This window comes from Scomber japonicus, chromosome 20, assembly GCF_027409825.1.
Source record: "Scomber japonicus isolate fScoJap1 chromosome 20, fScoJap1.pri, whole genome shotgun sequence".
Classification (NCBI taxonomy): domain Eukaryota; kingdom Metazoa; phylum Chordata; class Actinopteri; order Scombriformes; family Scombridae; genus Scomber; species Scomber japonicus.
Window position 1 is genome coordinate 13,430,569 of NC_070597.1, and position 15,688 is coordinate 13,446,256.

The 15,688-nt window shown below is 39.0% G+C and overlaps 1 protein-coding gene across 1 annotated transcript in view; it reads left to right on the plus strand.

Annotated features, from left to right (window-relative positions):
• Positions 1-10,518, plus strand: part of kcnh4b (potassium voltage-gated channel, subfamily H (eag-related), member 4b) — a 38,646-nt gene extending 28,128 nt beyond the window's left edge. Inside the window, exons 12-16 of the mRNA XM_053340876.1 lie at positions 2,852-2,890; positions 3,585-3,961; positions 5,586-5,677; positions 6,478-6,554; positions 9,466-10,518. Of these exons, the coding sequence (XP_053196851.1) occupies positions 2,852-2,890; positions 3,585-3,961; positions 5,586-5,677; positions 6,478-6,554; positions 9,466-10,518 (1,638 nt within the window). The remainder of the gene's footprint in view (positions 1-2,851; positions 2,891-3,584; positions 3,962-5,585; positions 5,678-6,477; positions 6,555-9,465) is intronic.
• The last annotated feature ends 5,170 nt before the right edge of the window (positions 10,519-15,688 follow it).

Below are 15,688 nucleotides of genomic sequence, written 5' to 3' on the forward strand. Positions count from 1 at the left end.
CACGAGTACCAGCACCCTACTTCTCTCGCACCATCTGCTCAGAGTTTGTGCTCAAGCACAAAGCCAGGGCACCGCCACCCCACTGATAGGATGAAGGAATGCTCAGCTACCTGACTGAGGTGCCAGATCCCACAGACTCCTGCCACATACACACACACACACACACACACACACACACACACACACACACACACACACACCCAGACATATTGACATGCCTGCACTGCTCCCATCAACACAGTAGGTGGTTTCAGGTGAGAGTTGTCGTGGGATGGGAGTTCATTTACACTCCAGTGATACTTGAGAATCGCATGCTGACTGTACAGCATTTAGTCAATTGTAGTGAAATACTGCCAACGAAACAGATTGTAGGAATGCTTATTACATTATAAGGTATTCAAAAGGGACTACTTTATCTTGTCTGAGAGGCAAAAACCCAGACTGCCAGATGGAGAATTAGGCCTTTTTTTTGGTCATATCTTTAATTTAATTTCAACTCTTATTGCTTTATGTTGTCAATTAAATTGTTTGCAATTGGTTTAAGTAGAGGACATTAAAGTTAGTAAAAGTAACTTTTGACAGACACAAAAACCCAAACTAAAATCCACTGCATTTTATAATTTTAGCCCAGTCCAGCGTCTCAGAACTGTCAAATACGTTACTTATATTTAAACTTTCCAGTTATGCCAAAATAAAAACAAAAACTACCACTACTTAGTAATTAGTTTATTACAGACAAGCTGAATGATTTGGTAGGGACTTTGTCTAAGACCAAGGGGCTTGATTTATTGCTGAAGGGAGGTCAGTTATGGGAAATAAGAAGTGACTGTGTTGTCCTGGGCAGAGTGGGAAGGTCATACCTCCACCAGGGAGCCAACGCTGTGTCAAAGTTTGGTGGAGTATAATAATGACTATGTCACTGGGAGAGTTTGGTCCTGTAGTCATGGGGTGTGAAGAACAAGCCTCATATGATACAGACAACACTTTTGCAAAAGCTGATAGATATGGCTGCTGATAACCAGTGGTGAGACTTCAAAAACATCAGAAGATTTGTGATGTTAGAGTCAAGATGAGCTGCAGAACTCTTGACATGCTGGATGGAGTGAAAACACCAACCAGGCATGAGCTGAAGGAGGACAGAGGAGAGATGACACAAAAACTGTTCCAGGTGACCGTACCCTCAGACCACGTTACTGTTATTTCCAGTATGTGTTTCCAGTACAGTAGTTCACAGCTCTCTCTCAGCGCAGATACAGAATCAACATGAACCCTACTTGCTTCTGGATGAATGCATCACTCACTGGACTGTATGCATCTGTTCTGACAAGATCAAATCAGCCAAAATTACAAACCAAACATCAGTTTCTGAATTTCTAGATTTGTGGAAAAAAGCAAAGCCAACATTTGTTTTTTGTACAACAGCCAGTTTTAGAGGGTGGTTCACAGAGTCTAAGAGTTTTGTTAAGTCCCATGGTTTATCATCAGGTTGAACTAATTCTAAGTCAGTGTTTTCTACACCCCCAGGCAATCTTGTTTCTGATGACCTCAAGTTGTTTACCTTCTCGTATTGCTCACTTGCTGCATCCCTATCAGTGATGCTGGGTGTGGTCGGATGTGAAACAGAGGCCCTGTTTACACACCTGATCTGTGGTCTTTACATTATCTGGATAATGACATCCAATCAATGGGTCTTTACAACTGGCATTAAAATGCAAAAAATTCTAAGCTGTGTCTGCATTATGATGTGTTTTCACTCATCCACACAATGTTCATGAATGCAGGTTATATTTTAATGTCAGGTGTAAATAGGTTAAGACTTTCCACTCAAACACTGCCTCTCAGGCTGGTGTAAAGCAGCATTTTGATTAAATCTCTTTTTCAAGAGTGTCCTAGCCAAGACAGACATCAGCACAAATACATGATTGCAGCCATAAAACAGAGATATAAGAATTTAAAATGAAAATACAGACACTCTTCTTTAATGGATTCCAGACCTTTTTACATAATGACATACATGTGCAAGAGAGAGAATACAATACAACTGAGTGACAATCACCCTGCAAAACCCTCTTTATTAAGTGGGACACGTGTGGTGTTGGTGCCCCATTAATTGATAATGATGTTCAATTGATGTAATTTTGCACCAGTATTCATTTCTGGCTGGCTAATCGTTCCATGTGCCGTGCTCTAGGGACAGTTTTATGAGGGGAATTTATCTTTGCCATGAATAGATTTCACAGATTTGTCCCATGTGCTTCACACTTAGTACCATCTGATATTTTTGCCTATAATTTCCTTTCAGTGATGATGATTTTTAAAATAAATATTGTGCTTCAACGAAGGATTAAATTTAAAGCATATCCTGTGTGAATTGGCTTTCTGCGTCAAAGAGCATTACTGGCACTGTACTGGTGACTGTGGCTTGTGTTGTCACATTTAGCTGTGTTGTCAGAAGCACATTTTTCACACATGAGGGAAGGCTTCACGCTAACAGTTTCATTTGCCATCCAGCTGGTGATTATGCTAAATTACCAGCAAACTTTTTATGGAATCTCTCAGGCAAACAAGTGAAGAAAAAGGATCAGTTCTGTGATTCAGCTTGTGTGGCAACAGCTGTATCAATGGCTATTTAAATAGTGGCAAAAGGAAAATCACTTCCACTGTATTAAAGCATGAATTATTATTGTTAATTATTACTGTAAATTAAAGTTGTCACCTATTAATTGATTGCCAAAGATGCCATTGCTTTGGTTGCTTTTTGTTGAATAAAGAATACAGTTAAATACATGCATACATTGAGCCTTTAGCTGTGTCTTGTGTAATTCCTGTGGCTATCTTTTTCTCTCTTCAGGGCCTCAACAGGTTTTCAAGGTCACCCAGGCTTTCCCATGTGAGTTCAAATTCAGCATGCTTCTTGCCGTTCTACCAGGCAGGGTTTACAGGGTGCATGTTAGTTCTAATGGAGTCACGGCTCTGGGGTTTTGAAAGCTCTGAAATATAAAAAGTTGGCAGGACTGTGACAAAATTATGCATTTCTGCCACACATTTCAATCCCAGGTTTTTAGCAGGAATGTGTCAGGTTTTTGAAGGTAAAACCCCTCCTGTGTTTCTGGGAGATACTGTGTTGCCTGTGAATTTTGTGGGTGGGTTTTGTGCAAGGACTTCCCCTACAGGTTGAAACTCATTTTGAACAGATAGCGGTGCAGTCCCTGGAGTTAGCTCTCTAACTGGGTCAATAGCTCTCCTAATGGCAAAGCTTATGAGCTACTTTTCTCACCGTGTACTGTATGTTTGTCTCGCTGCCTCATTCTTCTATGATTACAGTGCTCTCTTTGTTATTAAAAGTTGTATTAAATAAGAAACCAATTGTCTAACCCTAACCCTAACCCTCACATACACATTTGCAGCCATGTTTAGAGTGTAATCAGTTTTAAATTTTAAGGTTAGCCATTAAATGTTTTAAGGAGAACAGGTATTGTGAGTGACATTTTGAAAATGGCAATTCCAATATTTTAGAGTATATTTTTATCTAAATGTGAGTGTACAGTTGCTGCATACAATTTTTCCTCTTCTTTCCTCAGCAGGAACCAAGGCTCACCTCTATCGTAGAAACCAAGGGCGATGATCCAGACTCATTCCACCCCTCTCCAGCTACCCGCTCACGGCGCAACCTCCTGCTACCCAGCTTCAGCAGCCCTGTTCGTCGAACCTCCCTGGGGAACCTCCTTGGAGATGAACTGCGCCAGTTCAACGCCCTGCGACGCTGCCGTTCCCCCAATCTAAGCCGGGGCTTCCATGGGCAGAGCTCATCACCTCAGCCACCAGCAAAAAGAGAGCACACCACCCCTGTGCAAGCCCCAGCATCAACTTCAACCCAGGCAGTGTTGGGGGCTGAGCAAAAGCCTTCAAAGCTGCTTATCCCCACTGTCACCTGTTTTGGACCCCCTGACCTCAGTCCAAGGTACTGTCAATGCTGTCATCCATTTCAGTTATTTTCAAAACACAAAAAATACTTTTTAAACTTTGGTAGCTAATATTGCATACCATACCTTATACTGAGTGACTCACAAAGTAAATAAGACATGTAATTCAATGTTACGCAATCTATTATTTTCATTATTGATTAATCTGTCAATTTTCTCAATTAATCAATTGCTCATTTGCTTAATAATGGTGAACAATGTCAATCACTGTTTCCCAAAGCACAACATGTAACCTAAAATATCTTATTTTGTCCTGACCAAGAGACCACAACACAAAGATATTTAGTCTACTATCATATATGACTAAAGAAAGCTGAAAATACTCCATTTTAAGAGGCTTGAACCAGAGACATTTAGTATTTTTGTGTAAAAATGATGCAAAGCAATTCATTGATAATAACAATAGTTTGCGATTCATTTTCTGTTGATAGATTAATCAATTTATCGTTGCACATCATTACACAATCTCATAACTGTATGCTATTAATAGTTAGTAGTTAGTTAGTGATTTGACTCAGTTCATAGTACATTTAAAGGCTGGTCTTTGTGCTGTACACTTAAAAGTGGTGCTAGGAAATGTACATGTTGGTTGAGGAAACAGCACAATACAATGTAATGCAATCCACTTCAACATGCACAATTTTTCATACTTAATGTTAGTGTAAAAGTGGTAAAGTTGTTACTGATGTACAGTATCATTTTCCAGTCCTTAGTCACTCCAGATCCATCAGTGAGAGTTATCAGTAGAACTATATGGGAGTCTTCTAAAAGTGCAATGAAGTAGGACAAAACCCTCCTAAAATACCCAAATGTATTGTTTCTATCAAGAATATCCAACAATTTATGTACATATGACCATCAAGTAGAATCAGCCCTATAAAAGAGAATTGAAATAAGCTTCACAAAGGTAGTATTTATTGAAATGCATTACAGTGTAAACTGGTTTCTAATTTAATGAAGTAACATGGAAATGTGTGTCCTTCATCTTCCTTCACGCCTCACTAAATACACTGCCATATTTTTATACTTTAATTTGCCCGTTTTCAAACAGTTCCCGTCTGTTTTAGTCTGATGAGCAAAGTGTAGAAATGATGCTTCCTTGTAAGATTTTGCTTTAGGTGTGTGCCTATTCTGTTGCAGTCTTACTGAGCTTTGTGGAGTACATTATGTTGATATGTTAAGCCCTCAGTATGATTTCCTTAAAGCCCCTGAAATAATCTGAATAAGGAGTCACAGTAATTGACACCTAAAGTCACACAACAGAAACAGCATCTCCTACTTCATGTAAATGGAGTGTATTTGCATTGCATATTTCAACAGATGTCACTGCATTTTATTACCAGAGCACCTTATCCTCCTGCCCCAACCATCTGTATTCATAATGTATCCCTAAGTCATCCAGTAAGTCCTAGATATGGGTAAGTGCTGGTTCAGAGAGCTCAGGTGTCCGCCCCTCCAGACTGGGCTCTTCTCCTCATGTTCAAACCCACATGGGCCTCTGCCAGCAGCAGCTCTCATGGCACATTCCTGGGTTGTCTGCTGGCTCCGATGATAATTGAAAAAGCTCTACTGTTACATTAACTCAAGCTTTCCTCCCACCAGGGTTGTAGACGGCATCGAAGACAATGGACACACGTTCCATTTCAACGTGGAGCACAGAGGGCCTCGAGCCAGCACAGGCGGCAGTGCCCAAGGTAAGCCAAACCACCTCCAGCTGCGAGGGTCACCTGGGTGCCAGATGGCAGGAGGTAAACTCAGGAGTTCAAAAAGTGGATGCCACAATGCTGCCCTGCCTCCTTCTGGGGAAATATGAGAGCACAGAGGGAAGAAACGGCAGCCGGGTGTCCAGAGAGTCACAGAACGTGTTAAAGGACAACTGAGGTCAAAGCGGGATGTAGATCATCTGACCTGAGCTTTTACTGATGATCGCTATCATTCAGGGATGACTATCAAATTAAGTTCAGACCAAGTCCAACTAATTTACTGTAGTATAGCAGGTGCTTTGACAACAGAGGTAGAGCAGTTTGCTAAGTAGTTCTGAAAATCTGTGGTGTTTTTCCTGGACATCCTGCAGTACCTCTGCACCTCCTTTTTTCTTTTTTTGGCCAGTCTCCAGATAGTTGCTGCTGTTGTCTGTCGACTTTCGTGCTGGTTTTCTTCCTTCCTCCAGTCTTCATTAACTTCCCCTTCATGTTGATCATATACTGTAGAGTCAAGACACTTAATACTGAGCTTGTGTTAACTACTTCTAAAGACAGACACAGTATGTGTGTTGATACAGTATCATAAACACCTGCACTTTGTAGCTCTGCAGTGTTAGTTTTAATTGGATTGTACGATGTTCATGCATGAATACATAAATACATGCAGTACCTCTAGTGTCACACATCATGATATTATTTCATATCAATATTGGTAAATCCTCTGAGTAGTGTGCCTGAGGCGAGTGCTACTAGGTTAGCTGTCTAATTTCTCTTCCTCCTCATTTCTACAGACACGACACAGGCTAATGCTACTCTGCTGCTGGAGACAGAGGAGGTCAGGCAGAGTATCAATCAACTCAACCACAAGGTAAGGTGAAGCCCTTTAAACACGCAGTGTGTATAAGTTAATGGCATCTAGCAGAACGGACTTGGCAGAAATTGAATATAATATTCCCTCTATTATGTCATGTGTGTGTACAATCACCTGAAAATAAGAATCGTTGTGTTTTCACTACCTGAGAATGAGCCCTTTATATCTGCATGGGGAGCAGTGGCCACAGAGGCCGGCCATGTTACACCGCCATGCTTCTACAGTAACCAAAACAGACACTGGCTCTAACAAAGGCCTTTTGCGTTTTTCACTAATTTTGCAGGCCAGCAGGTTTTTCACCTTTCAACCATTTAGCCTCTGGGGGCAAAGACCAGTATTTCAGATCTTAACCAGTGGATATCCAGATAATGAGTATCTGGGCTAAGATTTTCTCTTCTGTGCGCAGATCGTTTTTTTCTGTCCAAATAGCAACTTGAGACAGTCCAGACAACATTTTGGCTAATCTCTATGAACAGATGCATGCATATGAATCCAGATACATTTTTAAAAAAGCTTATAAAAAGCATCATTATGCAACCAAAGTCCACTCAAACATGGTCAGTGTTCCAGTCTATGAATGAACTACAAACAGAAATCGTAAGGCTTCCAATACCCGAACCTTGTCCCGTTGCCTACAGATTCATATGCAGATATAGTTGGGTGCAATGCCACTAAATCCTAAAATGTTGCTGTCTCATCCTGCAATTACACACTATTTTGGATAGACTGAATATAAAATATATGAAGCATAAATTAAATTATAATGTGAAAATACAACCTTTGTACCCTTTCAGCATCAATATTTGAGTTCCTTCTTTTAATCTTCAGAAACAGAACCACTAAGCAATAAAATAAACAGGACCTGGCTTTTTCATCTATTATCAAATATGATTTTATATTTTCAGGAAGGGATGTACAATGAGATCAAGTAGACTCAATTTCTGCCCTGTATCTCAGTTTATTCTTGCGCTCTTAAAGTGAATGTAAATAGAGTGAAAGTAGAGAGAGGATCCAGATGGGCCCAAGTAGGTGCTGTCTAAAGTCGATATTAATTAATCAGCAGGGCACTTCTGCAATGCAGTGGGTAGTCTGGAGTGCTGACTCTACAATCTTGTGAGAATTTTTTTTGATGACAACTCAGCTCTACTTGTGGCCCTTTTCTGTCCCCCTTTTCTGTTTTTTTCTCCACCACCTTTTTCCCAGTTTTCTGTCTACTTTCCTCCCTATTTGCGTCAGTTAACTGCGGTCTGTGTCCCTCTAGATTTGAGAGCTGCATAAGGAGCTGCTGCTTTGAGTCACAGAGAGGATTATAAATTGGTTGGTTCTCTTTTGGGAGGTCATCAGAAAATTATATCTGGACATGAGTCTGAGGTTTAACCTTTAAGATAAAAGCTGATTAAGACAGGAGACATTGGGCCAGATGCAAGAATATGTTCATATTTTTCTTCTTAAATCTGTCGTACTTTTTTCGTAAGGTGGAATTTACAAGTGTGCCACGTCGGATTCACCAAACACTCGTATCAACAGGACTCCCACCTGTTCTAAATGAACACGCATTCCTGAGAATAGTAAATTGAATGAATGACGCCCCCAAAATACCATATAAGGTTAGACGTCTGGCAGATTGTGGAGAAGCTCCATTCATGAAAATGGCATTAAAGACTGAGAATAAGAACTTTACGAGCTCTCAGACTGAGGTCCCGCTCTCAGAAATAGATCAACAGAAACACATATTATTATTTAGTGTTAGTGGTGCAATTAAAGATCCTGAGAAAGACAAAGAATGAGGAAAAATGACCCATGCTGTGAATGCTGTCTCAGCTGAATTATGCCAGGGGATGCCAGTTAAACTATTACTTCGATAAGCAATATTTCAATTAAATGAATAAAAGTCATGAATAAACAGTCAGTTTATATTGTGGAAAAGTAGCTGTGGACAAGTCGCGTTGTAGTTTCGGCTGCTAATATTTATATTGTAAGCTTGTATTATATCATAGTTTCAATTGTCAATTTAAATTACTGATATATCAACCTAAATTGTTAAATAGCTTACTTCTTTATACTGAATAACCTAATAATTTTATAAACAGAATAATGTCATCATGATTATGGATTCAGAAGTGCAATTTAATGAACGGGACATACTTGCTCATTGCCTACACCCCCTGCAGTTCACACCCATTACTAAGGGGTCTCTAAAATACTGACAATATCATATAAGCTCAGCCTGCGGATCGACAATATTCATTTCTCTGCTAAGTGGTAGTCAGCATACAGTGATATTAAAAAGAAAATCCAAGTCAGTTGACTCTGAAGCTCAACCGCTAATGTTACACCTGCTGCCGGACAGCTGTCAGCACAGACCTGCTAACACCCGAGATGACAACGCAGGGAAAGCCGGCAGAAGACATTGGAGATGAGGGTAACAGTTCAACAGCTCAACCTCTATGTGTCTCATTTGTGCTGATAAACATCTTGCTCCCCCAAAAGACATGATAACGTTGGCACACTGCCATTAGACAATTAGACAGTAGTAGTCATGTTTTATTGCTTTGGAGGATTGCCAGTCGGCTGTGTGTGACAGGTATTACAGGTCTGCATCACTCGTAAATTGTGTTCGTACCTAAGAGAAAATCCAAAATACGAGAAAATTGGTGAATGCGGCTAATCCTCGTCCCCGTAAATCACTCGTACGCATGGTTTAAGAACAAATCTGTGCGTATAAGTGGTTCTTGCATCTGGCCCATTGTCCCTCAGTGCCGGAGATTTAATTAGGCAGAACTGGGTTTCTTGGAGAAGTTGTTCTTGCATACTTTACTGTGTTCGTTAGATATAATAATAGAATATGAAAAAAGAATATGCTCCAAGTTTTAATGTGGTGACTAAACTGTGTGTATTCTCTACACAGATGGAAACATTAAACCAGGAAGTATCTGAGCTCACCAAGAGTCTGCACCACATGATGCATCTCCTCCAGGCCCATGTATCTGTGCAACACTACAAAGCCTCCCTGGGGTCCTACCCTTACGCTGTCCAAATGGTGTCTGGTTCTCCCACAGACTCCAATACATTCAACATAGCTTCCAGCTCACATCTCCACAATGAGCCTGGAAGCCACCAAAGTGTCTCACCTACTGGCCACTGGAGCTACAGCGGAGGCACTGAAACCCAGACAGAGAGCCACCACCGGGCTCAATCCTCCAGTCCTCCAAATGCTGGCTCCTGTCCGCCCCTCTCTGTAAACTCTGACCCCATGTTGGACCCGTGTCATAGCTCTGAGAGCATGACCACACATCCGTGGACCAGCCCGTCTGTTCTTAGCATCAGCCCAGACTTCCAGGGAGGAAGTCCAGGCCTTGTACCTCATACTAGGCATGAAGACTCTGACATCAGACCTCTCAGTACTAGCCCGATCGCTATCAGCCAGTCCCAGCCTACTTTGTGCCTGCAGCCTCCCAGTGACAGTGATGAATATTCTTGCCTTTTGTCTGCTGGCTCTACAGAAGCGTCCACACACAGCCTGCTGGCCCCGGCACCCAGTTCTTACCCCCATCCCTACCTGCCCTCCGGGTCCCATCTCAATTTATCACAAACCTCACATGAGAACATCTGTGCTCTGATGTCCGCCCCAACATCTCATAATCTGATCCAGGACTCCTCCATTTTCCAGCTCGAGGATTCACACTTCTCCTTACAACCTGTCCCTGCCTCTCCACCCACATTATCCAGCCACCCTACTGTCTCCTCCCTAGACTCAGAATCACCACCATCTGATCCTCTCGAGCTCCATCTCCCACTAGGCGACCCATCTTCCATAGAAAACACCAGTCTGCAGTGCCTACTGGGGAACGGGGGCTCCATGGAGAGCAGAGACAGTGAAAGCGCGTCATCACGGAGGTCCAGCATCGGCGTCCAGACTCAGAGCACAGAGCAGTCATGGTGTCTGGACCTCACAGATTAAACTGATGCAGAGTGGAAAAAGCAGCACTGGATGAGGAACTCAAATTATTAACATGCATCTTATTACAGTGTTCAAAAAGACTCTGCTGGAGATTGTCAATGTGTGCTGTATTCCCCCTCTTATGTCCTGGGCTCTCATATTTGTCAAACTCCATGCAATTTACACCATTTCTATGCAAAAGCATGTAATTTGTGCATTATCTTGGCTTTACTGAAGTGTGTCTTTAAAACAAAAAAAAAATGCCCCTCAGCAGTGGGCTCCAGTATATAGTGTATATTTTTTTTCCAACATCCTCAGAGCAATTTGCAGTTGATAATACCTGTTACCTCCTTGCATGGTAAAGATGTTTATTCTTTTTCCTAAGGAAAAGGTTTCCAAATCAATGTGTAAGCATTCTACAAGACAACCTGTTGATTGTGTGCACAGATATTGTGTTTGTACGGCGGGTCAAAGACAGGTCAGAATAGTCGGATGTTTTACTGTGGAACAAAAGAAAATGACACATGCTTCACCTTGCATATAGAGAATAGAGTAGAGTATATGCATCACACAGCATAGATTGTTTATTGTTTGAAATTGAATGGTTTTTTTCTCATTTTTTATTTGTGAATTCATAGTTATTGAACTATGAAAATATAATATCAAAACTCCACCAAGCAGTATGGTTTTGAGTTATAATTCCATTGAACGTCTCTTTTATGCTCTCCTACAAATCCTTCAGGGGGTTTGAATAAATTTACATTTTTTCCTTACCAAGGCATTACATATATGGCTGTGAAATAGGTTTTAATTGCTGAAACTCAACAAAAATCTTTTAAAAGCTTGAAAAGTTCTTTCTCAAGGATCCACAATTCTATAAACACGATATAGCCGCTGATAAATTAACATAAATAAATAGACATATTTAGATGAAAAAAAGGGACCCATGACATATTTAATGTTGTTATTAGTTTACAAAGTGAATGCCTCCTGGGGGAAAACTCATGATACTCATACAATATTCAGAGTATTCAGGAAATTTATTTGTTTTGAATGATTTCTCCTTGGCTGACGAAATAAAGTATGCAGAAACATCTCAGTGTGTCCTTTACTCTGCTATTCACCCTTACACTCACATGTCAAGCCTCTCTGACAGAAAAGACGTGTCAGAAAAAGTGATGTATGGTTAAGCTCCTCCCATCCTTTGGAAAGACAGCTCAGATATCTTCAGTTTTCAAAAGTACATTTGGCAAAATGTTGTAGTTTAGTGTAACTTTGGACCAGCTGTAGTTAAAACTCAACAAATACAGATGTCTGTGTATTTGTGTCAAAGCTTCAGAAAAGAATAAACAGGAGTGGGATTATTTTCCACTGAGAAAACGCTCAAATGTTCTTTAATGAACCTTAGAGATGATAAAAAGTAATGAATTATGTTAGATAATTGTTCCCCAAAATCCCCATATTCCCCATCATTGTATGATTTAATAATTTCACAGGTTTCATAACTGGAGAAACCAGATGTAGTGCTTCTACTTGTCTTTTTCTTATTCTGGCACATGGAAAAGAGATCAGATTATTTAGTTATTAATTATTTATTTATTTATTATTATTATTAGTATTATGTAATATCATTTAGATTATTTAGTACTCTATAGTCTATAGTTGTTGGTTATGTTGACATGACTCCCTATATTATAACTTTTTCTTTCTAATTATAATATATTAACCAAAGTTCAGATACTGTTGTGGCTGCAATGACAACATGAGGTGTCCTGTAATGATCTATGATCTATCACATGATATCACAGATGGGGGACAAATTAAAGGAAAAACTGGTATAGGTCTGAATGCTTGACCCCTACAGTGAGAGGATCTGGTAGCTCTGTTATTCTGTGGGGGGCATTTTGCCGGGATGGTTTGGGTCCACTTGTCACTGCAAATCAATACAACTTTGTTCTGCATGATCACCTTTATCCTATGATGACATAACATTTATATCCTGATGGGAGTGGTCTGTTCCAGGATGAAAATGCCCACTGAATGGTTTGATGAACATGAAAATGATATAGATCAATTCACAGTCACCACATCTCCAACCCAATTAACACCTATGGGAGATTTTGGACAGACAGGTCTGATGTGACAATTGAAAAGGATTTGGAGCACTGTGGTGGTCGAGTGATTAGAGTGCATGCCACTTAGTTGCAGCATCCCTGCTTCAAATCCAACCGGGGATCTATGCCCTTCTCCCTCTCCCTGATTCCTGTAGGCTTATCTGCCAGTTACTGACTAAAACAAAGGCATAAAAATAAATCTGTACAGTGCAATAAGTCAGAAAACAGAAACAGTCAACCTTAACAACCACATGGCCTCATGTTTGATTTAACTGTGAAGGTAGTTAAGAGGGGATTTTTAGAGGCAGATTGAGTTTCAGGTCCATTTACAGAAAGTTGCGATGTCCAATTATACAACATTGACATAATATCTATTTCCAATTAAATCTCGATTTTAAGGATTTGTGTGCAGCTTAATGACTAAAATCCTTTGAGCTTTTTCAGAGCTACTGCTGAATTTAAAATGATTATACATACAGTACATATACACACACATATACAGTACTGACAATCTGAAGTATAAAAAATCATTCACCCGTATACTATAAAGAAGAAACTGTCAGTAAGTTGTTTAAAATCCCTCAAAAGATCAAAGTAACAGGAAGTCACTAGTCGGCTTTCTTTACAGAAAAGAGGATTTGCAGCTGTTGTTTCTATCATTAGTGGCTGTGAATTCAATGAGTATTTTGGGGAAAGGGTTGGTTTATCCCTTTTTTTCTCTGAGGACAGATCTGTCTTAAGTGTCCGATTATATAATTGAATGTATCTTTTTTTAGTTTAGATTTTGTGGGCGAAACTTCCCAGATGAAAAAAAAATGATCAGGAGGTGTCAGCAATAACCTTAAAGACAAAAAACATTGTAAATGTGCCATATTTATATATTTATGTTGAGTTCACTGCTCTTTCTGATTTTGTGTTTTTGAAAACCTCAACCTGAAAAACAAGTACTTAATATTCTGTTGGTTTCATGAATTTTGAGAGTCAAACATTGTTTCATTTTCTCTTTAAAATGAGGTTTGGCTAATCATTACAATATATGATTTCGGGGGTTGGGGAGGGGGGGGGTGTCAGAAAGGTAATATTGTTTATTTTAGGATTATAGGAGAACATCACCTCATACAAAGTACATTGTACTGTCATTCAACAGCTTCATTACTCAGACCAGGTAAACATAACCAATGAGTCATTCAGTTATTACAAAATGTTAATAAAACGCTGGTTGTGTTGTGTTATATTAGTAGCAACAGTATTGGTTTAATGATCTACCAAACACCACAGTACATTTCCCATAAGTCAGTGGTGTAAGACTTTATTTTCATCTGGCTTTGATAAGTCATTCTGAGTTAATAATATACTGAATATTCAACATTAGTGAAAAAATTGCGCAACATTTTTTTTTTTGCCAAACCTGATAAATATAACCTACAGTACACTCAAGTCATATTTTATCAACACCAGCTGAGCTTTCAGTAGTTCATTGTTTATTAACTGGAACATGTCCACATCTATGCCTACAGGAATTACATAATAAGAACTGAAACCAACACAAATACAGGCATGACATACAGTAGAGGTTTAACTGCAAGATGAAAATATACATAATCAAAATATACAAATATATGTTACAAGCATTTACTTCATTACACATAAAACTGTATATGTTTTTTATGTTTTATTTTTGTGTGTGTGTTTTTAAATAAATGAGCACTGTATGATTAAAGAGATATAGTGGAAATGATTTTGCTCTGACTGCTCTGGAAATGACATTTGAGCCACAGAGGACACTCACTTCTAATTCCCACAGACTCACAATTTCATATTAAAAGGCCAATTACAGATATATTCACATTTTTAATAAGGTTTTAGTTTGTTTCCCAACTAAATCATGATTACAAATGTTAACTTGTTTACTCCTTTACCAGCTTCTATCTATCATGTGTCATAAAACAAATATCAAAGTCCCAATCACAGTCTAATGCAATTTGATTTAATTTGGTTGGAATTAGACCTAGTATTTTAGTTTTCATCTGCAGCATCCTTCAGTTGTTAAACAATACAGAACAACTAAGCCTATGATGCACATATGTAAGCTTCTTTCATTCTTTTATTTTAATCTTTTACTGTTTTCACTTCTGTGCATTGTTTTTTTTTATTATAATTGTATACATCTTGTACTTCACCACTGTGCCTCTGTCTTAACCTCAGTGCTCCTCAGTGTCTTATTTGTATCTGCCTTGTTTGGTTTTATTTCCTTCTGTAACATTGTTAAGAAAAGGGCTATATAAATAAAGTTTATATTATTATACTTTCTGCTTGTTGTCTCAGAGCTGTAGATCAGAGACATATAATCAGCCTGCAGAGTTTTGTCTTTTTTGATTATATTGCACCATCTTGTGGTGAAAAAGAAAACCCATGGTATTCATTGGAGTGTGTTGGAGCTGCAGATATCACTGTATCACATCCTGTAATTGTGTAGTGTGGTCCTTCTCACTGACATATTTATATGAAAATATTTGTTTAAATGTATTTTGCTTGTGTGCATCACACAGCATAGACTGTTTATTGTTTTCTCATTTTTTATTTGTCAATTCATAGTTATTGATCTATGAATATCTATTATCAAAACTCCACCAAGCAGTATGGTTTTGATTATAATTCGGTTGCACATCTCTTTTATGTTCTCCTACACATCCTTCAGGGGATTTGAACACATTTACATTTTTCCCCCTTACCAAGGCATTACATATATCACTGTGAAATAGGTTTTCATTTAATTGCTGAAACTATAATATAAAAATATTTTCAAAGCTTGAAAAAATCTTTCCCAAGGATCCACAATTCTATAAACATGATATAGCTACTGATAGATTAACATAAATGGACACATTTAGATGGAAAAGTGGACCCATGACATATTTGATCTATCAATCAATCAACCATTGATTTGTATTTATATAGCAGCTTTTGTGCAAAATTGCACTACAAGGTGCTTAACAATACAATGAAAATAAATGGTAATGTATGGAAATAATGAGACATGGTGGAACAGGGAACGGTATAGCACAGTACAAAAGTGT